Below are 23,331 nucleotides of genomic sequence, written 5' to 3'. Positions count from 1 at the left end.
GAGGGTTGGGATAAGTCGACGGAAGATGTTGATCAAAGAATTGAAGATATGCTTTTTCTTTTTCGCTTTCCGCGAGTCCTTGACTCAGGGAGATTTCAATGACATTCTCATTTATGCCAGGGCGACCAAGCCAACAACACCAGCCAAGAGCGCCATGGCAGGCTTGTTGTTGCTGCTGGCAGCGCCGGTATAAGTCACCACCGGGGCAGCCGTGGTAGTGCTGGCAATGGGAGCGATGCTGGTCCAGACGCTGCTGCTGGTGTAGACGGGACTAGCAGAAGACCAGGTGCTGGTATAGACCGGGGTTTCAGAGGGGTAGACCGACGTGCTGCTCCAGTCGGACCAAGTGGCTGGCGATGGAGTACTCTCGACGGGGGCCGGAGCAGGAGCCCACGAGGAAGTGTAAACAGATGTGGTCCACTCAGCCCAAGGAGTCGTAGTCGTAGTGGTGGTGGTGGTGGTGGTGGTGGTGGTGGTCGTCGTCGTCGTCCAGTCTTCCCAGGTAGTAGAAGGAGTCGTAGTCGTAGTGGTGGTGGTGGTGGTCCAGTCCTCCCAAGTAGTAGAAGGAGTCGTAGTCGTAGTGGTGGTGGTGGTGGTGGTGGTCCAGTCCTCCCAGGTAGTCGAAGGAGTAGTGGTAGTCGTGGTGGTGGTCCAGTCCTCCCAGGTGGTAGATGGGGTCGTCGTCGTTGTTGTGGTCGTAGTGGTGGTCCAGTCCTCCCAAGTGGTCGAAGGAGTAGTAGTGGTGGTGGTGGTGGTCCAGTCCTCCCAGGTGGTCGAAGGAGTCGTGGTGGTGGTAGTGGTGGTCGTGGTCGTCCAGTCCTCCCAGGTGGTCGATGGAGTCGTGGTCGTGGTCGTCGTGGTAGTCCAATCTTCCCAGGTGGTCGTGGGGGTTGTCGTTGTGGTGGTGGTGGTAGTGGTAGTGGTCGTCGTCGTCGTCGTCGTCCAATCAGCCCACGAGCTACTTCCTCTCTTTTGCATTATTCCGGCATTCGCCAAGCTGGTGACAGCCAGCAGAACGAGTGATGACTTCATGTTGAAGGTGTAAGTGTTTTTTGAGGGTAGAGTATAATACAACAAGACTTTGGATGGGGTACAAGCTCGAATACGAGTGCCGGGAGATGGGAAGAAGAGAAACACAGTTGCGGAAGGGATATGGCCGATTTTGTAGTAAGTTCCTCGCCGGGCAGGCACCTTTCTCTCCAGTGTCTTCGGCTGTGGATTCTGTCACGCAAGCATCATACCTAATGAATAAATCAGAGTGCTGGGGATGTGGCGAGTTCAGTGGGCGTGCAGCATTCTCCCATGCCACCAAGCCTGTTCCTCTCAGAATCATGTCATAAGTCGTAGTGGAGGGTGGGGAGTCGAGGTGAACCCTGTGGAGACTGCAGAGTAACAACCGAGTTTTTCCAGCCCCGGTAGTGTCAACTGTCCATCAGAGTGGAGTTTCCAAAAGGCCATGCCGACCGGGTCAGCCTGGGAATAGCTTCCTCAATGGAACATTGGCTCGTCCGAGGCTGGCAGTCGTTGGCCTGGAAGGTCTGCTGCCCCAGTGTCCAATTAGGCGAGTGGAAAGACAAACGAGTGGAAAATCTGCCTGCCAACCTCTTCACATTGGCTGTAGAGTTCCCCGTCGTTAGACAGCCTGGAGTCGTGTGGCTAGCTGCCATGAGCTCACCGTTGGCCATGTTTGGAGTGTAGTGTCTTCAGCCTCACGCAACCATCCCAAAACATTTCGCAGGCGGACATGACTATAGTCCGTAGGCTGTGTGACTGTAGACCAGATCCTGCATTTCACGACGCCCGGCATGGCGGAAGGTCGAGAATCAAGTCAGCCACTGACAAGGCACCTCCAGGGCAACGGGCTGGTGTCCTGCCCCCTTCCTTGCGTGCCAAAGATGGGGGAAGCCACAGTTGAACAGGGGTCCACAGGTGGTGGTGTGGTCCGAGTACTTAATCCAATGAAGTCAGAAATCAATACCGATTCGACCTCATCAGCCGACATACTCGTACCCGACAAGCATTGGGACTGCGACCCATCAGAACCTCTTTCTCGTAGCGTGATCGTATGACGATGCTCGTAGTATTCTTGAGACCGCCGAAGCCACCACCGAAGACGGTCGACATCAATCGAAGCCAGGTCCCATAGCTTGGTCACTGGCGCAGGACTGACATAAGGTTGGTCGCTTTATCGGATGAGGTTGGGCATTGTCAAGGAAGTTGCAACAAGACTTGGAGGCGCCAAGACTGCATGTCTCACTTTAGCGGTTGGTGGCGCCAGGAACAATGCGATCATTGGCTACCGGTCTAATCAAGCTTTGCAACTGCCAGGGATCCATCCCTGTTTTTCCACGTTATCGACAGCGGCAAGAGCGTGCCAGAGCTCGCTCGGGGAATTTCTCAGCTGTTCGACCCAGTAGCAGAAGCTGTGCAAGACTCCTTCCTTCCCGCTGACTCCATGTTCCTGCCTCAGTGCCAACTGTATCGCCCGTGTGCATCTCCCTCACATCCTCCGAAAAGTCAGAAGCTCCTTAGCAGAGACATTGTCGGCTGCCACAGCTTGGCTGGGTGCTTGGAGCATCATGAATTCGGACCGAAACTTGCCATTGTTCCAGCTCTTGTGCCTTGTTTGGTGGCTGTCTCGTTGACACTTGTGCCCTTTGGGGTTAGAGCAAAAGACGGACTCTTTTGCCAGTCCAGGGGGGCGTTGGCTGGCCACTACTGCCTGTCAGCGCCTGCCTCTGCTTTATCGATTGGCGGCCGCTTGGGACCTTGATGGTCACCAGCTGGCCGAAGAAAATTTGAAGATAGGCGTTCGAGCTAGTAGATCTTTTTCCACAGCTCGGCCTGGAAAACTATTATTTTCTACAGTATGACGGAGTTGACGTGCTTTGGGATCGCTATGAGCTGTGCTTTAGCGGCTCTGCAAGAGTTCCACACAAGTTCGGAAGCAGCTTTTTTGTATGGTCTGCACCTCGTAAAGCTAGTCACGACTCACAGGCGCCCCCATGTATGAGTCTCCGTGAGGAATCACATCATGCGCCCCAGACACTCCAGCCCTTCCACCTGGCCCACTGACCTGCCACCTTCTACGCTACATCATTGGCGCCTGTGTTGACCAGCCCGACTTTGCTCTTTTGGACCCGGAACTGCGATAAGCTTCGGCAAAAATATACCAGAGTGAGAGTGACTGGGGCACTTGGGCACTTGGGTTGTGCGACAGAGCTTCACTCATCGTCGATTCCAGAATCTGATCCCGAATCCCATCCAATGTCGTAATTCTGGGCCATCTGCGTGAGGTCGTTGTAATGCACTTCTCGTTCTTCCAGTGGCATTAGGCGAGAAGTCGCGTTCCTGAGATCCAGAATCCGACTCTTCATTCTCGAGTTGCATTCTAAGGCTGCCGACATGTCCAGCCCGCGCGGTCTTCGACTAGTCTCGAAGAGTGTGTCTGGGAACGTGTCCAGCAGAGGAAATTGTAGGCTGGTTTGAAATCTGAGCGGCCGTCAGCTTTTTCCGTCGACTCATCTGCTTTCCGGAAGCTGATGTGCTTGAGGTAAGGGAACCAAAGAGGGAAAGGGATCGACTCACATCTCTACCACGCTCTCCTCGTTTATTCTCCTTCGAAGTCGCTCTTCTGGAGTCAGGGTCAACGGCCGGGGGTCCGACTCGAGGTGGTCACGCTCACATTCCACCTGAGCAAAAACATGACTGGACCTCGCGGCCGACGGACTGCTGAGACTTGGGCTGTAGTCCAGGTCAAAATGTGATGGCTCCGGCAAATCAGTTTTTTGATTCTCTCCATATCCATTCCCGTGGCCCGTCGCAGTTCCGTTGGAGGAGTGGCTTGCTCCAATCTTGGAGCTGGTGACGCTTGCATGAAGCTCAAACACATTTTGTACACCGTTAGTATTCAAAGTGTCCTCCAATAGGCTCAACGAGCTTCTTTTCCCTGCTTCGGCATGGAGCCTGGTCGGGAGTGTGACAGATTCAATGCCTGCACAGAGGAGGGCCGTGCTCATCCAAGTGGAGCCACTGTCGATATTCACATATCGAGGAAGAATCGACGGAGGAGCAGCAAGTCGAACGTATGCAGATGCTTGCTGACCAATTGAATGGAGAGTCCGTGAGGCATTGCACGCTCGTATTGACAGCTTTTCCTATTCCCTGTTGAGCAACTAGTCTGCGGACCGACAGACAAAGACTTACCCTGGTCGTCCTGGAACCGTCCTCAATGCCCCAGACCCAGATACTTGTCTTCCCATACTCATCCCTTACACTGTCCACATACTTCGCTGCAAAGCCTGCCCATGCGTCATCCGCGCTGCTGAAGAACTGAAAACCTTGCATTTGGTCGCACTCTTCTACGAATGGTCTGACATCACGATCGAGTAGATCGACTTCCTTGTCCAGGCTTTCGAACAAGTCCTCACCTGCAGACCAGTTTTCAAAGGGCATAAGTTGCGAGTTTACCTCGTACTCATGGAGTTGGACAATGGACCTGGGATGATAGAAGACACGGTTGAAATCGGACCAATACCTCACGTCCGAGGCGTGGAGTTGAGTGGTCGGGAGACCCTGGTCTAAGTTTCTTTGATACTCAGACGGTGCAATGGGTTGTTCATGATGTCGTGCAGTGTTTCCATCCCTGAAAGTGATTAGATTCACATCCAGCCCGGGGAGCGTCTCTGAAGGTAACGTACCAAAGGCCCGGAGCAGTATGAGTGTCACCCGGGATGTCATATAACTCGTTGAATTTACGAAGAGTGCCAAAGCCACCCTTCAGGTCATATATTATGGTTCGAGGCGTGAACGTCTCCGAGCCATCCGAACCAAGGCCTGGCCGAAAGTGGATGTCTGGGTTGACCAGGGGTTCCTCGTCATCAGAGTATGTGAAATATGATTCCTGCGAACAAGAGTTAGACGAGCCATTGGTACAGTCGAGTATAGGATACCTGCGCGTTCCAGAAATGGGTAGCTAGATAGTTGCTCTTGCTTCCAAGCTGAAGAGTGATGATTTCATGCATTTTTAGCGGAGAGGATCATTCTGAGCTTGGAGAAGCCCTAGGCGCGACACGGTCCGCGGGAGGGTTTCGGATTCCGAGCGTCAATCTTGATTGCCTTCTCAGATATAACGAGCCTAGGAGGAAAGACGGGAGGTGAAGGCTTTGCACAATGGATGGAGGCTGAAAGGCTGTGGGAGATACGAACATGAGAAACCGAGGGGCACTGTGTCTGACCGCAATTTTCGAATGTCAGAGCAAAAATACCTTTATGTTAAGAGAGCTCTCTCAGCAGAAAAGGAATGTCTTATCTGCCTCCACGAAGAGCAGCATGGTATTCTTCCCTCATACCTCCAACTATATTGTGATAACCCGCTCTCCTGGTGGTCGGCTACGTGAGATGTGGCGTTTATTCTGTGTCAGACGGTGTCATTTGTTCGCCCCCCCTTGGCTCCGCGATTCATGTATCCAATCTGCATGATTCGTGGTACTGATTTTCTGGACAACTTGTTCACAAGCCTGCAAAGGAGTACATCGATGAGCACACGAGCATCACAAATGGAAACGGTGTCATAGACGGGGCTTGTCATCTCTTTGCTCATTAATCCCTACCTAAAACTCCTCCCTGAGCGTCGTTCTGGAAATGTGCTCGCAACCCCCAAGTAGCAAATTATTCTTTCCTTGAGTTGACTTACGACGATCACGCCCGGTCAAATTGACGATTTCCTCGCACATATACACAATGGCACCACCTGGACGACGGAAGCTCTCGACTTCCAGCCTGCTCACACTCTCTCTCCTCCTGTTCTTCGCTACGGCAGCCCATGCCGCTTCTGCAGTCCTGGGCATCGATCTGGGTACAGAGTACCTGAAGGGCGCTATTGCTAAACCTGGATCTCCCATCGAAATTGTCCTTTCTAAAGACTCTAAGAGAAGAGAAGCAGCAACGCTCGCATTCAAACCATCCAGGGCTCAGGCGAAGGATGCTGACGCCTTTCCCGAACGCCTGTATGGAGGAGATGCCGTGGCGCTCTCCGCGAGATTTCCGAGCGATGTATACCCCAACCTGAAAACTTTGCTGGGCCTCGAATACTCCGCAGAGGCTGTGCAGAAGTATGCCTCTCGTTACCCTGGGTTAAACCTCGAACTCATCCCAAGAGGCAACGGGAAGGACAGGGATGCAGGAACAGTGGGCTTCAAGAGTCAGAGCTTTGGAACCAAGAAAGACGAAATATTCATGGTGGAAGAACTACTGGCAATGCAGTTGAAGAACCTCAAGAGCAATGCGGAAGCTATGGTCGCAAAGGGCGTCTATGTCACTGATGTGGTCATCACATATCCTGCTTTCTACACCGCCGAGGAAAAGCGAGCCATTCAATTGGCTGCGGACCTGGCGGGATTGAGAGTTCTAGGCCTTGTCAGCGACGGACTTGCTGTCGGGCTCAACTATGCAACACATCGGACGTTCGATAGCGTGACGGATGGGGGTAAACCAGAGTATCATCTCGTCTATGACATGGGTGCGGGATCGACAACGGCAACTGTGCTCAAGTTTCAAGGCAGGACAATCAAAGGCACTGGCAAGCGGAATTCCACTGTTCAAGAAGTCATCGCCCTTGGTGTGGGATTCGATACGTCGCTGGGAGGGGATTCGTTAAACGATGTTATTGTCGAGGACATCATCTCCCAGTTTCTCAATTCGCCAAGCGCTAAGAAGTTCGGCTTGGATCGTGATCAGGTCCAGTCTCACGGAAAGTCAAAGGCAAGAATCTGGAAAGAGGCCGAACGAATTCGGCAACTTCTCAGTGCTAATGCGGTTTCAACTGCGACCTTCGAAGGGCTCTATGACGATGATATTACCTTCAAGTACAGCCTATCCCGTGATAAATTCGAAGAGCTCGCCGCAGATCATGCTTCACGCGTAGGCTCCCCCATTGATTCGGCTCTCCTGTCGGCCGGGCTGCAACTGGACGACCTCAACTCAATAATTCTGCACGGAGGCGCAGTGAGGACTCCATTCGTGCAGAAGCAGCTCGAAAAGGTGGCCGGGGGCTCATCCAAGCTCAAGACCAACGTCAACGCAGACGAAGCTGCCGTGATGGGAGCAGCTTTCAAAGCTGCATCGCTAAGCCCCAGCTTTCGGGTCAAAGACATCCGCGACGCAGATATTTCAGGTTTCTCCTTTTTCTTGAGGTGGAGTGTGGATGACAAAGAAAGGGCACAAAAAATGTTCCAGCCGTCCTCTCAAGTTGGGGCTGAGAAGCAAGTGCCTATCAAAACACTGGAAGATGTCACTTTACGGTTCACCCAATCAGCCAAGGAGGTAGAAATTCCTGTGACAGAGATCGAAGCTTTCAACTTGACGAAATCAGCGGGCGAACTGAAAGAAAAGCACGGCTGTGCAGCGGCAAACATCAGCACCGTTTTCACTATGCGGTTAAGCCATGTGGATGGATTACCTGAAGTCGTTTCGGGGTCTGTTAGCTGCGAAAGCGAGAGTAACAAAGGTGGCACCGTCATGGACAACGTCAAAGGGCTATTTGGCTTCGGCTCGAAGAAGGACGGCGATCAAAAGGTCGTCGGAGGCGAAGATGCGCCTAGTGAGGTCTCGGAATCACAAACACCATTACCTGCTTCTGATCCAACAAGTTCTGGATCGACCATATCGTCTGCTTCGTCGTCACCCCCGGAGCCGCCCGCTTCCTCCTCGACGACAAAATCTGCCAAAACGAGCAAAGCCACGCCAACAAGCATTTCAATCCCGCTTGCCTTGAGATCAAGTGTCGTTGGGCTCAATTCTCCACCGCTACAGATTTTGCCTCGACTCCGGCAGCGTCTATCTCAGTTTGATACATCAGATCGGAATGCCGTTCTCCGAGCTGAGGCTCTGAACACTCTCGAAGCTTTCACATACCGAGCAAGGGACTATCTAGGAGACGACAATTTCATAGCTGCTTCGAGTGAGTCTGTTCGGACAGAACTGGAAGAGCAACTGTCGAGCATCTCCGAGTGGCTATATAGTGACGGCCTTGACGCCAAACTACAAGACTTCAAGGACAAGCTGAAGCACCTCCATGACCTGGTCGATCCCGTATTGAAGCGCCAGGAAGAAGCTGTAAAACGGCCTGATGCGATCAAGGCCTTGAAAGAGGGTCTAGAGAACCTCAATGGTATGATCACAATGGTGGAAGGAAGCGTCAAGAAGGCAGCAGAGTTTGCGGCTTCGAGTGCAAGCGAGGCTGCAGAGTCTGCCACCTCAAGCACCTCCACGAGCTCGTCTGCAGTGGATGTGGATGACCTCGACGAGGATCCCTATAGCAGCACGTCAGCAGGCGAAGCAACGCAGACCGACGAACCGCCCCCCATCAAACCATATGAATACACGAACGAAGATCTCGCAGCATTGACGACGAAATATGAGGAGGTGAAGAAATGGCTCGACGAGAAACTTGCCCTTCAGGGCAAACTTGGGCCACATGACGATCCGGCCCTGCTGGTTACCGAATTGCAGAGCAAGGGGCAAGAACTACAGAAACTGGTCTCGGATACCATTATGAAAACAATCAAAATGCAAGAAATCCCAAAAAGGGGGAAGACAGGAAATGGAAAGAAAGGGACAGGGACAGGGACAGGGAAGGGAAAGGCCAAGAAGACCAAGTCCTCCAGCTCGAGTGGCAGCACGACCTCTAAAGCGAATGAATCCTCGAGCTCATCCTCGACGCCGACGGCCACGTCGAAGAAGAACAACAAGGACGAGTTGTAGATTCTGAGGCTTAAAAACATGCAGAATCATTACTTTTGCATCAATACATACAGGCCACTTCACCACCATCCACATCTTGAGCTCTGCCAGCCCATATCCCTGGTTGTCTGAAGGATACATCCAGCCAATAGAAGGAGAACTGCCACAAGACATATGTACATAGAAGCGCGAGCCACTGGTGCCACTGTCAGCCGCACACTTGTGTGATCGACCGGCGCCTCTCTCCAGTGGGGCTTCTCACCAGGGATCGGCCACATGTGTGTATTACGCAGCTCGGCAGTATGCTGCTCGTAGATCTGTTCCGTTCGTACATATATGGTAATAGGATAGATCGACTAGAACATTCGAGGCTCGCAGGAAAGGCTGAAACAAGAGGGAGATTGGCCAGTTGACAGTTTCACGAACCCGAGAGGCCTCTCCTGGCTTTCATATCCAGGCGTCGAGACGCGGGAGAGAAGAAATTATCCGACTGCACATTTGTTCAAAGGCTGAAACGAGCCACTTTGATTGGATTGGGCCGCCGAGGGAACACAAGATGATGGGCCTTGAGCGGGATGTGGAAGATGAAGGAGGGGGCGGGATGTCAGCCCTATCGACTCTTAGCATCTGCGTCTTCCCAGCAGATTCTTACCCTGATGTCTTGGTATTTTGGTGATGTGGGCGTCGAGACGACAGTTTGGAAAGGGCGAACTCGAAAGAACAGAGCGAAAGAGTGCCTACCATAGGGATGTGGGTGAGTGGATTTCACCGCTCTTTATCTGTGTCTCACTGGAATCTGGCAGAGGAAGTCACTGCTTGTCAGCCCCCAAAATCAGCCTTCAGATTCCAGCTAGGTGTCAGACAATACGAGACCTGCCACCTGGGAAGCCACTAGACGCCGCTACCAGCCCCTAGCACAGGCTCACTAGGCCTAGAAGGCCCCCTTCCTTGGCCACCACCTTTATGTGTTCATTGTCTTTCTTTCATCTCCCGTGTCTACAATTTGCAATCTATGACTGATGACAAGGAGACAAGGGGAAAGTAAACCACGAGGTTGCAGCATCAGGATCTGAAGCAGGTTCCGTGACCCAGTGAATCACATATTTCTTGCCTGAAGGACGGTGAACGGGACTGAAATCCTTTCGTATCTCAGCCTGATAATTTAGAGGGCGAGAGGACCACTAGTTGTTCTCCCAGATACCCAATACCCCCGTATCATTACACATCATTACGGGCACCGTGGCCGCTGTTTGGGTCGTCTAGCCCTCTGAGTTCCGCCGCCTTCTTCAGCGCAAGCAACACAGCCGCAGCCGCACGTCCCTCTTTGCCTCTATCGCTACATACCTCTTTCTTCAGCTGTCTATCCAATTCTCAACAACCCGGCGTCGTGTTGCTTGTCCTAGCATTTGTGCCTCTTGACTGCAATTTGGATTCTGGTTACCTGTCGACATCGCCCCCAGACCAGTGCTCCTTCCTTCGCTCAGCCACCGGTCTCACTCGCCTTACCAATCCAAACCACCTTGTGTTGACTGCTCTCAACAACAAAAAACCCTACAACTACAACAGAACAACTTGACCCAGTGCACTCGCTCTTTCCCTCGCTCTGCTCTTCAATGTCGATGTCATGAGCTCGCGCTTCAAGTCTCTAGCCTTCGGTTCCAAACGAAAGAGTAGTGCCAACATCCAAACCGCCTCAACTACCTCCACCTCTGTCGCTTCACCCAACGGCTCCATCTCGAACGCCACGACTCCTCCCCCTCCCCAAAACTCCTCGCAAACCAGTCTGCCGCCTATGAATCCCAATCAGCCCGGCGCGCCTGGACGTCCTCCCAGCTACTCGTACAACACTGTGCAGGGACGTCCCCAGTCGCCCATGCCCCCTGCGCAGAACCAAATGGCACACCACCCTGCTCCCATCGATACCAGAGCCGGTGCTTATGTTGGAGGTGCTCCTCAGCTGGGTCCCCCGCAACCTCCAGGGTACGGTGGTGCATACGGGCATCAGACTATCGGTCCGCAACCCGGTGTTCAACATATGGCCAATCAGTTTCCACCCGGTGCTCGTCCCGCTGAAGTCGAAGGCGCAGGGAGGAGCAAAGCCCAGTTGATCGTCGGCATCGATTTTGTAAGATAAGCCCTTGCTTCGAATGATTTGATGGTGTGGTAAACTGACTGCTTTTTGTTCCTCAGGGCACCACTTTCTCGGGTGTGGCATTTGCCTTTGCGACCAACACAGAAGCAAAGGAGGACATTATAACAGAATGGCCAGGTGCAGGCAACCAAACGAAACAAAAGGTGGGTCGGAGCAGACATCCCAATGGAAATCCTGTGACGTGGGACTGACGTGAATAGATTCCCACTGTGCTATACTACGATCAATATCAGAAGGTCGTGGGTTGGGGTCCCGATATTGCGGACGCCCTAGCTCCTACGGGCTATCCCAAACCAGGCGTGCAAAAAGTCGAATGGTTCAAGCTGCAACTCATGCTCTCAGGCAACACCTACATAGACCCCATTAACCTACCGCCTCTGCCACCTGGGAAGTCCGAGATCGACGTGGCGGCCGACTATCTCTTCAAGCTTCGGCAAGCTATGCGGGTCCAATTGCAAAAGACACTAGGTGAGGTCTTCAATAGAGAAGAGCGCAATATTCGATACTTTTTGACCGTCCCCGCCATTTGGAACGATGCCGGTAAGGCAGCCACGAGAGCGGCAGCCATTCAAGCCGGATTCATTCGTGATGAGAATGACAACCGACTAACTCTCATCACTGAACCCGAAGCGGCAGCCATGTTCTGTTCCAAGACTGGTCTTCTCAACCTTAAGATCCACGATGCGGTCCTGATCGTGGACTGTGGAGGTGGAACTGTCGATTTGATTGCGTACGAGGTCGAAGAAGAGACCCCTTTCACTGTTGCCGAATGTACGGCCGGTAGTGGTGACTCCTGCGGTTCGACTGCCCTCAACCGCAACTTCTCCAACATCCTCCGTGCGAAGATTAGGAAAATGAAGTTGCCGGACGGGTCGAAAACCGCGGGTCGAGTGTACGCGAAATGTATTATGGACTTTGAGAACAGAATAAAGGCCGATTTCCGCAACAACGGCCAGAAATGGGCCGTCGATGTTGGCATCGAGGCTGAATTTCCCGAGGCCGGCATCGAAGAAGGCTACATGACGTTTACCAACGAGGAAATTCTTCAATGCTTCGAACCTGTCGTCAACAGAATCCTGGAGCTTGTTCGCAACCAAATCATTGCTATCCAGGCGCAGAACCGATCACTACAGAATGTGCTGGTGGTGGGTGGGTTTGGTGCATCCGAATATCTCTTCCAGCAGATCAAGCTGCACGTCCCTCCGCAATTTCAATCGAAAGTCGTCAGGCCCATGGACTCGGTGGCTGCGATTGTCAAGGGCGCCGTCACGGCAGGTATTACTGAGCGTGTCATCACGTCTCGTGTTGCCAGACGACATTACCTCATGGCCACCCTTCAACCGTTCAAAGAAGGTCACCATCCCGAACAATATCGCGTGCCCAGCCTCGACGGCAAGGATCGGTGTAAATACACAAGGCAGATCTTCGTGCAGAAGGGCGAGAGAGTCAAGATTGGCGAGCCCGTCAAAGTTTCGTTCTTCAGACAGGTGGCACCGGGGGCGACATTGATGTACGAGGATATTCTTTATGCTTGTGACGAGGATGTCTGGTGAGTTTCCTCGATCTCTTTGGTCCTACGCGCTTTGTGTTTCCCAGCTAACTGTGTAACAGCCCTGAATATACCAAAGACCCTCGCATCAAGGAAGTAGTCACACTTACTTCAGACTTGTCAAGAAAGAATCTCGAGAAGGACTTCGAAAGAATGGATACTCCACAAGGTACATTCTACAGAGTGTACTTTGATATTTACCTGACCTTGGACGGGTCCGAATTTAACGCCGAACTGGTGTGCCAGGGCGAAGTGATGGGAAGATGTAGCGCAAGATTCAGATAAGGCGGTGCATTGGTTTCACCCGTAAATGAAGATGATTCCAATATCATGAGTGGAATCATGCCAGTGGGAGGGGAACGGCAAGAGAAAACGGCGATGTAATGAGTACGAGAGTTGAGGACGACGTACGAGGGAACGACAGCGGCGACAGACGAGCAGAAGCCGGGAACGGCCCCGTTGCTGGCCAGGCTACACTTTTGATGATTGCTGATGTGGAGACGATCACAGTGTAAGTACGTTGAGCTTGAGATGTATGGCTTAAGGGTTGACGATGGTGTCGTTGGCACAGTGACGTTGACACGAAGTGAAGAAGACCAAGACGGAAAAAGCCAGGAGTTGCATATTATCCATGAGCGAAAGCAATGAAACCTTTTGAGAACGCGAGATACAATAAAACAGATAGGTCCATTCAACTTTTGCCTTGAAAACAAACAAGATATTGATTGCCTGCAAGAAGATTTTATATGGGAAAGGGGACGTTTGATTGATTGCTATGCCCCTCCGTACTCTGCTCCGGTCGAACCTATCCCAGACGACCTCCCTCAAAACCCATGACGATGACCAAACGGGTAGGAGTTCTCGTTCTTGATCTCTCCTGTCGGCCTTCTCAAGGGCCGCATAGCCCCGAATTCCGGTAGATGCCAGCCTCGCCTAAGTATATCGAATGCCTAATCTAACCTCCATGATGTGTGGTATGGCTCGCTTCAGACTGGTGATACGTGGAGCGTAGCGGATTATCTGGGAACCCCTTGAATTGAAAAACTCATCCAGCTCTTTTTGAGTGGAATCGATTGCGGGCAACAAGGACTGAGCGTCGGTGGGAGGAGGGTCTGGAAGCTTGACCACGTATTGATCAAACCATCAACAGACCTTCCTCGCTATCCAGTGGCTGCACCGGTACCGATTCTGCAACAAGCTGTTCGGATCCTGAATGTAGCCCGAATCTGCGGCGAGGATCTCGTGCGTAATGATGTCGAAGCCCATGCGCGAAACCAGCGTGACGACTTCCTCGTCTGTGAGTTCGAAAGATCCTGGTTCGCCAATGCCTTTATCTTCGAGGTCGGGCTTTGGCTGGCTACTGCTTCCAGGCCCTGAGCCCTCGTTCTCTTCATCGTGGTCGTCGGCTCCGTCAGTATTTCCTCCTTGTGCACGATCGTCGAAGTGCCACAGCAGAGGGCCAATGTTGATCCACACACCGCCCTCCTTCAAGCAATTCCGTACCGTCTCAATATATCGAAGGAGGTTTGGCGCCGTGTCGATGAAGAAAAGCGACACCAATCCATCGAATGTCTCCTTGGATTCCGGGGTGGAGTAGGAGAGCACGAAATCTCCGGCGGTCATGTTCATTTCACCGACTGGTAATCCTGCAGAAAGGCGAGCAGAGAAGGCTTCGCCTGGATGGACATCCGGAACGGTGTAGCGTTTGAGTTGATTTGCCCGGGTTACCAAGTTTGTGAATGTATGTGCAAAAGGGTAGATTGGGTATTGGTTGGCATGTTCGCAGTTGTTGAGGATGAAATTGCTCGCGAGCAGTTGGTGGTAGGAGATCTCGTTACCTGTGGCATGAAAGCCTCGCAGGGCGAGCTCAAAGAGGACACGACCAAGTCCGGCACCTGGAAGAAGGAGCGACGGAGGGTGGTTATGGGTTTGTCCTTTTGGGAGACTTGATTCGAGATCTGTAAGGATCGTCTTGAGGAGCGGTTCGACCTCGAGACTGAACCCCTCCTGAGACCAATCTCTATAGAACTGACGGATAGTCGAATGTGCTTTGGAGATGTCGTTCGATTTTGCTTTCCCTTGCCAATTCATCTCCGAGTCTTTGGCTGGCATTTCAGGAAGCCCAAATGCGTCCAATCCTAAATGAACTATTTGGTCTGCCATATCGGCATTGTGGTCCAATGCATCGTCAACGGCGTTCAAGGTGTCAAGGATTGAAAAGGGAGGCGCTGCAAGCATTTGCCATTGTAATGACGGTAGAGCGTAGAGATTCTGCCGCCGGCGGTGGGTTGTGTTGAAGTGTGAGTTTTTCCGGTACTGACTTCAATCTAGGTCAGCTGTGTCAGTTCAAACAGTTTATTCAGAGAAGTCGAAAACCAGTGAAGCCCAAAGCAGACGCATAGATCTTGCCGGAGGAGCTGGTGGTTCTTTTGTGGGACAACTCCCAGTAGATCCAACCTGCGTCCAAGCCCACAACCGTAGGAGATGAGGCTGGAGAGCCGATCTCATGATCAAGACCCAAGGACGACACCACCACTCAAGACATTCCCGATTCTCAATGCAGTGACCCGTGGCGAGGAGGGATCAAATGTAGTGTTGCTGCAGGACTTGGACCTCCCTTTCAAGACACTGCCACAGCAAGCCAAGCACATCCCGGTTCGGCCTCGCCATATGCAGCCCTGAAGACTTGGTTGCAGAGCCAAGGCCATTGCATGAAATTTCCCGGTCCACTTACTGAAAAGAATCCAGGGCGGCGAAGATAACTCGCCGTTCCAGAGGATCAGCAAGGGGACCAGCAGCATGAAATAATGGGTTGGGCTGTGAGAGGGCAGCATCGTCGGTGTTCTGGATTCCAGCCATCCTGCAGATGCCTCGGAAGCGCCAGGTAGGAGAAGGTAGACTCGATGATTGCCAATGGATAGAGCTTGTGGGTGGTTTGATGGTTGGGTTGCTACAATGGAAGTGGAAGCTGAAGTCGAAGCCGTGCCAAGCCAGATATTCACAAGCAAACATCCAAGTCTCTTTTCTTTCTTCCATGCCACCAACTCACCACCTCCTGCACACTGTCTACGCTTACAATACGGAGTACTCTTCCGAGAAACAGCTCTCGTGGACTTAATCACCCTCCCAACCGTACCACCGACGTGTCTACGGATCTGAGGCTGATTCCAGGTCTCCATCTCACACAATATCCTTGGGCGACCCAGGCAGCCATGGAACCCTCATTCAAGCCCGTCCACATCTCATTCCCCGTGCCTAGGCACCCTCACCTGAATTTCCATGCCCACCTGAGTTTCATGGGAAATTGCACCATGGTTCATTTGACCACCACGGACATCGGTCATGCTGAGAGCACCCTGCCACCAATGGGAAGTTTTGTCTACGCAATGCCTGACGTACGTAGAAATTTCCTTACAAGGACTATTGCAGTCTGCCTGACGGGTTCTAGATGAGAGACAACCGCAATGTGATCAGCACTCCTCTCGCGACCTCGGGCTCCAGCATTGACTACGCCACTAGGATGGCTAAGATACTTGCGCGAAAGATGAAACACCCAGTGTACGTGGGTTGCAGCATGGATTTCACTGGCACGACAGCCGAAGAGGAAATGGAAGGCTTCGCCGCCGTCGTCGATCACATAATGAAGAGGTGGAACCTAAAATCGTGAATCCGCCTGGTCCCTCTTCTCCCGTTGGGTCAATGTTCTAGAAAGCGGTCAAAAAGAGGTCCCCGATATACAAGGGTCGGTATGCTGCGCCCCGATGTCTCATTGGGTCGGGGACCAGGCATGAGCAAACAAATCGGGACTATTCCTGCCCGCTGCTGGAATTCGGCACTTTAGAGCCTCATCGACCATCTGCACCACTGCAAGAACCTGGAGCCTGTGACTAAATGCCTCCTGATACACCAAGATCGTCGCTTAGGCCCTTCGGAATCTCTGTTGAGTGAGAGAAACACCTGGAGATCGATCACCGTCCTTCGCCAATTCTCGGCAGGGCTACCGGTTGCGAGCAAACCCCGGCGGTGATAGGCACCGAAGGGCATCTCTCTGGTTAAGGTTGTTGATCGAAGCTTGGCCCTTACAGAGAGCAACCCCTCTGGGAACTGCACACCCACCCCAGGCGGATCACACCTGATGACACCACTCAGAACCCTGGAAATTGACGGCCCCAACGTCAGTAGAAACTAAATTGGCAATCATCAAACAGAAAGTCATAGTTTAACTGTCACCGCGGAGCTTACACGTCAACCCCTCCTGGGGATCTTTTTCTTCAGAGAAGTCTAGCAAAACGGCTGAAGTAACAGAGATATGCAGCAACGCCTCACATCCTGCCCTATGCAGGGGCTTGTCGCAATGGTCCTCTGCACTATCTTAACTTTCGGCGAGTGGCCGCGTTGTTGACTCGAGCAGCATGATCAGCTCGACGGGCTTTCACCCTTCAACTCTCAATAGGTATATCTCATGTTGCCGATCGTGTCCTTACACTTAGGTGGCTCAATAGCGACGTTTGCGGTGCTCTCACTGTGACGCATACGAACACAGGCATCGACCAAACTCTGTACGACTGTCCCACAGCTAGAAGGGACTTCTCAGTATTAACTTCTCGAAGTCGCCCAAGGATGGGGGGGTTCTATGGTCAGACACATTATCGAACTCACTTTAATTTGAGTCATACCTACTGGGTCAGATGACAAGGGGGGGGAGACAATCGGCGCCTCCTTCCTGCAGCTTGTCGATCCTCCCCTCAATTCTCTCAGTCCGCGGCGTAATTGGTTCTGTTGAGGTATATGACGGATGCCAGCAAAAGACCTACTCGGAACACAAATCCAATAACCACGACGACTCCAGTCAGCAGCCAATAGACGCGCTGCGGACAATTGTCCTGACCAGGAATGGAGCAGCATAGGGAATAGATCGGGCGATGTGGGTAAAATTAAGAACTTTTCCCAAAACCTCTTCAACGTATGCGCAGCAGATTGGATCTGCCAAATCCGGTCGCGCCTATGGAACAGTTCAACTGCGTCAGTCCATTTATGAAACTAGTTGAGGATCTATTGGAAGACCAAGGAAGAGTGCAATGTCGCTCGATGTTCGTCCGCCAGCGCCTATCATGTTGCGTTCTGTCTCAAGATATCGCCAGGCCCTCGCCGAACGCAATGTTTCACGGAGAGCACGGAAAGAGTTGGTCGAGTTCGAAACACCTTGCGATGTGGTGAGCCGGTCGAACCACCCTTGTTGCGCCAATGCGGAACTGAGATGCCAGGGGGAAATCCCACCCTGCTGCATTGCGAACTGCGAGCTGCAAAGTCGATCCTGTTTGAGGGTCGTGTAGATCCGAGGCCTAAGTTCCGTCCCAACGGCTTGCAAGTGGTCCTTGCAACCGACTGGATGGCGTTACCCGGGGGGCATCCTTACAGAGGACATCCTAGACACCCTGGCTTGCGGGAACCCTGGCGTTTAATCTAAGTTCCAGGTCTCCTCAAAGCTCCACGCTAGGACCAGAAACCAGTCTTCTGGAACTATTGGCTGTTTCCATCAGTCTCTTGGGATCTTTTTGCGCCACCAAGCCGAGAGATGAGCGACAGTTGCTGGCACGATCCTGAACAAAAAGGGAAAACGGTTGAGCTGTGGATGTTCCTGCTAATCAGCTTGGGGGGAAAGACACCGCTGCACATCATTGCTCACACGGTAAGATGTTGGCGATGATTCCCCCTACGGCTGTTGTACAATTCCGTCAAGTCTCCGGCCTAATTCTGCACCTCAATGGAAACAGGCAGAGATGACGGGGTTGACCGCCACAAAACACTTGGGGCCAAGGATCAAGGCAAAGCTACAACTCGAAGAAGTACTCCGTACCTGTGGATCCTTAGATCCTGCTGTCCGCAAGTGATCCGTTACTCCTCCCACTTTTACTTAGTATCTTACGATGCAAGTTGACTGGCCACCTACGTCCTACCCCGTCCTTCGAGAAGAGACGGAAGTCGTTATGAGGTTGACCACGCAGGTATCCTCCTCCCCACCTGGAATCTTGCATCTGCAGCACCGGTCTTGAGAACTTGCAGCTTTAGCTTCAACCAATTCGTCACGTCGCAGATACTCTGACTCCAGCGGGAATAGGCGCTGGGGCACGTCCTCCGCACTGGCCTTGGGTACTTACCGTGGGTTAGAAGCCTGGTCAACAGAGATGAGGTTGACGAATCCAGGAAGGGGGCCAATTTTCAGCTCTGGGAACTAAATCACTACTTCCGGCGAAGGGCTCCATGCTTCCAACATGACCCCATGATCGACGACGCAGTCCACCCCCCTTGCTGATGGCTGGCTAGGGTGACGGGTTGGTTCGACTTTCTCCGTCGCATCCATGCACCATCCTTACGCTTAGATTGTTCATCTGTTTGATGCCAGTCGGAAGAAACGGAGAACAATGAGCCACATTCGATCACACTAAAGAGTGCAAAATTGGAATGCCACACAGCATTGGACAGCAAGGGAGAAAGATACGAGTACAGTAGGTAGGTACAGCCTCAGCCAGGAATCATGCGCTCCTCATGTGGACCTTCGGTATGTTCCACTTTCCTCTTTCCATACCCTATGGCACCAAAAATCAAGATATGCAGATTGAGCGCTTTGAAGGAGCAAGGAAGACGTTCAGACGCGCATAGCACACATGTCTGACGAATGCTGCCTCTGGCCGGTATTTTCTCCGTCCGCCACAGCAAGGCGCTACATCTCCTAGGGAAAAAATAAAAACGAAAAATTCATTTCGCCTACAATATGACGGAAGTGGCCTGGTCGGATGTTTCAGGCACCGCCAAAGCCTTCTAGAACCAAGTATTTCGCCGCAGATGAAGTTCAATAGATGAGCAGGGATCAGGCCCTGTGGCCTCAGAGCAGCTCGAGCCGAGTCCGCTTGAGGTACGGGATAGCGTGTTTGTTTCTGATCTGCCTTGCCTAGGGCCGCTTAGAGCTACCCAGCGACACCAGCCAAGGCCTATGATCGTCCTCGGTCCGCCTCCACAAGAGGCCCGCCACACAGGTAGTCAAGGAGGCCGTCAGTGTCAGCAGCATGGGAGCCATCATGATGGCTGAAGAACCGGTGATCTCGTTCACCTGCCATTCATGCCACGCGTATGACACCATAGTCCGGTCGGGGGGGAGGCGCCCTCATTCTTCAGCCAGTCGACCCTGAAGGACGTTCACAGCGCCTTTAGACAACATGCATCGAGTGCCTCCTACGTATCATGAACACGTCAAAGTTCCGGGATGTTCTCAGCCTAGACAGTCCGAACTGTGGCTGTGGCTTGGGGATGGGTCAAACATCTTCATGGGTCCTCCTGGTCACTTTCCTCGAACAGGGGCACTCTTTTCGAGAATGGCTCCAGTGGTGTTTTGGCGCAAACCAGCTAGGCGGCAAGCCGAATGCCGGTCATGCCCCATTCGGCTGTTGAGAACGTTGCTGCTAGCTTCTTTCACTTCGGCTGCTAGAACCGGGGAGGCTCCTAGAGGGCCCTAGCTTTTTCAGGGCTGCGCATCAATCCGAATCTGCTCCCACTGAGACGTGGGTTTTGGCTTTCCGCTGATGTGCCCCAGCATCAGCCAGGTCTACGGTCAGAGGCCTCAATCCACCACCTAGCTGGGTTCTCGATGTTCCAGCGGGACCCTTCTCTTCTTCCCTGGCACGCTCCCAACGCCACGCGCACCGGCAGTTCACCCCTCGTGCGCCGCTCGTGGACCACATCTCTACCCCCTTAACGGACCTCGAGTGGGCTAAACTTCTGTGGTTTCCTCCTCCCCCAATCTATACTTGTCCTTGCTTAGAAGTCTTGACGATCTGGCCCCAAATTTCGCTGGTTGCCGATCGACAGATCAGTGGGAAAAGGCGCATGGCTATCGCGAGACCACGGTCGTGCCCTCGAGACTCCAGGTTCCTTCTGCCCGCCGGCAGCACCCTCTACCACTGTTCTAGCGACAATCTCGGCTGACCTGACTGAGAAAGTGGCGACCACTCGCTTCGCATCAACTCGCCGTCCCTCAGTGGACCAGTAGGCCAAGGTCGGACATTTTACCTGTCTCCATTCCTGCATCTCGCTTCTGTCGTTGCAGTAACCTGTCGAAAAAGCACCTGTTTGAGGTGTCCTTGAATCGAGAGAGAGTCTCTTTGTTTGTTTGTTATGGAGTGAGGGTCCTGAGCGCTGTTGTTGGTTCTGAATCTGGGTTTGAGGAGCGGCGGGCATGTCTCGTTATAACGAGGGGACTCGGGTCTGAGTACAACGGGGCAAAAATAAAACTCACCTCCCTCGGATTTCCTGCGATGCCTGGCAATTATCGATGCGCCTGAGACGATGAACGAGTCTTTGCCCGTCTTCGAGTCGACGTCTGTCGCCACCTCAGGACCATCGACAACCGCCCATGACCTGGACCGAACACCACATCCAAGACCTGCGCCGTCGCAGCATCTTGCCGGGCACTTTACATCAGGAGCAGCCACCATGTCGTCGTTCTTTGGTCTCCATGATATGGGCCGTCTCTCTCCGAGCGAAGGAGTATCTCGCACGGGGGACAATCTAAGACCGGGCAGTGGAGGGGCGAGCACCCCGTCTCCAGGTCAGATTTCAGCCATGATGATGCACAATCCGAAAAGAGCATACAGGCAAAGGAGAAAAGACCCGAGCTGTGATGCTTGCCGCGAGCGCAAGGTCAAGGTTAGTCGGGACAACATCATTCCTGCTGTCATTTCGCTGACGGGTGATTAAGTGCGATGCGACCGAGACGTCGAGTTGTACCGAGTGTTCGAGTCGCAATGTCCGTTGCCAGTTTACCAAGGACACCAACCGGCGCATGTCCTCGATCAAGTGAGTCAAGTCGGTTCCAGATCTCACATGACGCCGTCTAACCACCGTCCAGGCTCGTACAGGACTTGGAGCGACAACTAATGGAAGCCCGACAACAGCTGGAGCGATATCATTCAGTTGAGCGAAATGCTGATCTCTCCGCTGACCTTCACGCCGAAACTGCCTCGCCGGGCTTCGCGGAGTTCCCGTCCATCGGCAAATCGCCGCGACGGATGTTGAAAGCAAGAGCACCTCAGGACCTCACAAGTGCCAGGACGCAGTTGAATGACGTTGGTCGCGGTTTGTTGAAGCCTCCAGTTACGGGAGTCCAACCTCGATCACATACCACACACACTCGTATTTCGGACCTACAGGGCTTGCCTTCGCAACCCGTTGCAGAAAATCTACTTCACTACTATCACGAATATCTCCACCGTCTTTTCCCCGTCCTCTACTGGCCCAAATTCCAGCGAAATTTTGCAGCAGCAATGGAAAGAGGGAACGGACAATCCCTACCGACCGACTGGGTGGCGACGTTGTACGCCGTCCTCGCATGCGGCGCCCTTGCGACACACGATCGGGGCCGGGTCCCAGAGGCGCAGGAATACCTGACAAGGGCAATCTCCACCATCAATTTCTGGGAAGATGACGTGTCTACAAATCAAGCAATCGTGGCGTTTCTCGCCAGCATTGCGCTGATAGAGATGAACCGGAAATCTGCCAGTTGGATATGGCTAGGCTCTGCAATTCGCATTGTCCAGGACCTTGGGTTGCACGTACAAGGGGGTCAATGGTCGCCCATTGAGGGTGAGATGCGCAAGCGCATTTGGTGGTCGTTCTATGTCTGGGACCGGTAGGGCTCGATTCTTGATTGCCCCGATGTTTTCCTCCCGCTAACAAGGACAGCGTGCTTGCTCTGGAACTCGGAAAGCCGATGCTCATCAATGACGATGAGTGCGATACCGAGTATCCCGAAGTCCTCGACGAAGAGCGCCTGATGTCCGACCATACGCACACTCCCCTCGCACCTAAATTATTGCTGGCCAATGTTCACATAGCCCGGCTCATGGCGCCGCTGGCGAAGGCTTTTCGGTCTCTTTGCATCACCAGTGAGACGTTGGCCAAGTTCGAGGGTCACCTGGGTGAATGCTTGCTCTTGTTTCCCCGACCACTACAACTCTCTTCGACATCTCCTCTGGATCCATGTATCATGGCTCCGCTTATCTCGTTTCAAAATACACGAATAATGCTTCATCGGCATAATTTATCCCCATCATGCTCTTCAGAGCAGAGAGCTCATGCCATTGAGCAGTGTCTTCATGCTTCTCGCGACACCGCAACCATCCTCTCCAGGTGCATGGTCCCACATGTCCAATCGCACGAGTGGGAGCAGCGGTTCATTCTCTCCGCGACCACCCTGCTATGCACCCATTTATGGCGGTGTATGCTCTTCTTGTTGTTTCGACAAGTTTACGACGGGTTTTTTCTCATCCTGAGAGCGGCTGCTACGATCAATGATGCTCGAAGCATCAACACATGCTGCGGAAGACACTTGTCTTTCTTTCTGCGATGCTTGATTGAGAGAATTGAGCAGCCGAGCATCATGGACATCGACCACGACGAGGAGTTGCTAGTCTTCCTGTCGGCGGATCTGCAAGCCAGCACAAATAGCTGGGTATGGGGCAACGCCGAAACAGGCACCCACCTCAGTCGCCGGCAAAAGCACGGCAGACCACGGCACCAGTTTATTGAACATGATCCCCATTCCTCAGGCGCACAGTCACCGTCGTGGGATAATATGTTGTCCGAGGAAGAACAACACGACTGGGGTGGTTGGCAACACATTGAGCAATCAGCCAGATACCTCCAGCAACTTTCTGAGAGACAGCTCTACCAACAGAATCAGATGCATGTCGCACCCCCATCTTTACCTATATCACCACTATCCAACGGGCCCGGCCCAGCACAAGGCGGGCTAACATTGGCACCGATCAGCACACCGACCGAAACGACCCCAGATCCGAACCGAGCACGAATGACAATTGCAAACATCATATAA

General features: G+C 52.8%; 7 protein-coding genes across 7 annotated transcripts; 4 read left to right on the top strand and 3 right to left on the bottom strand.

Annotated features, from left to right (window-relative positions):
• Positions 1-111: 111 nt before the first annotated feature.
• Positions 112-1,032, bottom strand: AYL99_04815 (hypothetical protein; the record flags this gene model as incomplete). The annotated part of the gene is made up of 1 exon (XM_018836327.1): positions 112-1,032. The coding sequence occupies one exon, from the start codon at positions 1,030-1,032 to the stop codon at positions 112-114; it is 921 nt and encodes a 306-aa protein (XP_018693180.1).
• Positions 1,033-3,224: 2,192 nt separating this feature from the next.
• AYL99_04814 (protein DML1, variant) lies at positions 3,225-5,024 on the bottom strand (the record flags this gene model as incomplete). Its single annotated transcript, XM_018836326.1, has 5 exons — positions 3,225-3,492; positions 3,589-4,157; positions 4,207-4,645; positions 4,701-4,903; positions 4,953-5,024. The coding sequence occupies 5 exons, from the start codon at positions 5,022-5,024 to the stop codon at positions 3,225-3,227; spliced, it is 1,551 nt and encodes a 516-aa protein (XP_018693179.1).
• A 718-nt stretch (positions 5,025-5,742) lies between these two features.
• AYL99_04813 (hypothetical protein) lies at positions 5,743-8,763 on the top strand (the record flags this gene model as incomplete). Its single annotated transcript, XM_018836325.1, has 1 exon — positions 5,743-8,763. The coding sequence occupies one exon, from the start codon at positions 5,743-5,745 to the stop codon at positions 8,761-8,763; it is 3,021 nt and encodes a 1,006-aa protein (XP_018693178.1).
• A 1,603-nt stretch (positions 8,764-10,366) lies between these two features.
• On the top strand, positions 10,367-12,728 carry AYL99_04812 (hypothetical protein; the record flags this gene model as incomplete). The annotated part of the gene is made up of 4 exons (XM_018836324.1): positions 10,367-10,867; positions 10,933-11,037; positions 11,095-12,443; positions 12,506-12,728. 4 exons carry the CDS (start codon positions 10,367-10,369, stop codon positions 12,726-12,728), a joined length of 2,178 nt encoding a protein of 725 aa, XP_018693177.1.
• Positions 12,729-13,586: 858 nt separating this feature from the next.
• AYL99_04811 (hypothetical protein) lies at positions 13,587-15,302 on the bottom strand (the record flags this gene model as incomplete). The annotated part of the gene is made up of 2 exons (XM_018836323.1): positions 13,587-14,763; positions 15,178-15,302. The coding sequence occupies 2 exons, from the start codon at positions 15,300-15,302 to the stop codon at positions 13,587-13,589; spliced, it is 1,302 nt and encodes a 433-aa protein (XP_018693176.1).
• Positions 15,303-15,754: 452 nt separating this feature from the next.
• On the top strand, positions 15,755-16,110 carry AYL99_04810 (hypothetical protein; the record flags this gene model as incomplete). Its single annotated transcript, XM_018836322.1, has 2 exons — positions 15,755-15,838; positions 15,892-16,110. The coding sequence occupies 2 exons, from the start codon at positions 15,755-15,757 to the stop codon at positions 16,108-16,110; spliced, it is 303 nt and encodes a 100-aa protein (XP_018693175.1).
• Positions 16,111-20,930: 4,820 nt separating this feature from the next.
• On the top strand, positions 20,931-23,331 carry AYL99_04809 (hypothetical protein; the record flags this gene model as incomplete). The annotated part of the gene is made up of 4 exons (XM_018836321.1): positions 20,931-21,143; positions 21,196-21,293; positions 21,346-22,125; positions 22,179-23,331. 4 exons carry the CDS (start codon positions 20,931-20,933, stop codon positions 23,329-23,331), a joined length of 2,244 nt encoding a protein of 747 aa, XP_018693174.1.

The sequence above is a fragment of the Fonsecaea erecta genome (assembly GCF_001651985.1).
Source record: "Fonsecaea erecta strain CBS 125763 chromosome Unknown Scaff4, whole genome shotgun sequence".
NCBI classification, from domain to species: Eukaryota; Fungi; Ascomycota; class Eurotiomycetes; order Chaetothyriales; family Herpotrichiellaceae; genus Fonsecaea; species Fonsecaea erecta.
The sequence above is the reverse complement of the archived record's forward strand: the minus strand, read 5'-3'. Positions and strand labels throughout refer to the sequence as shown.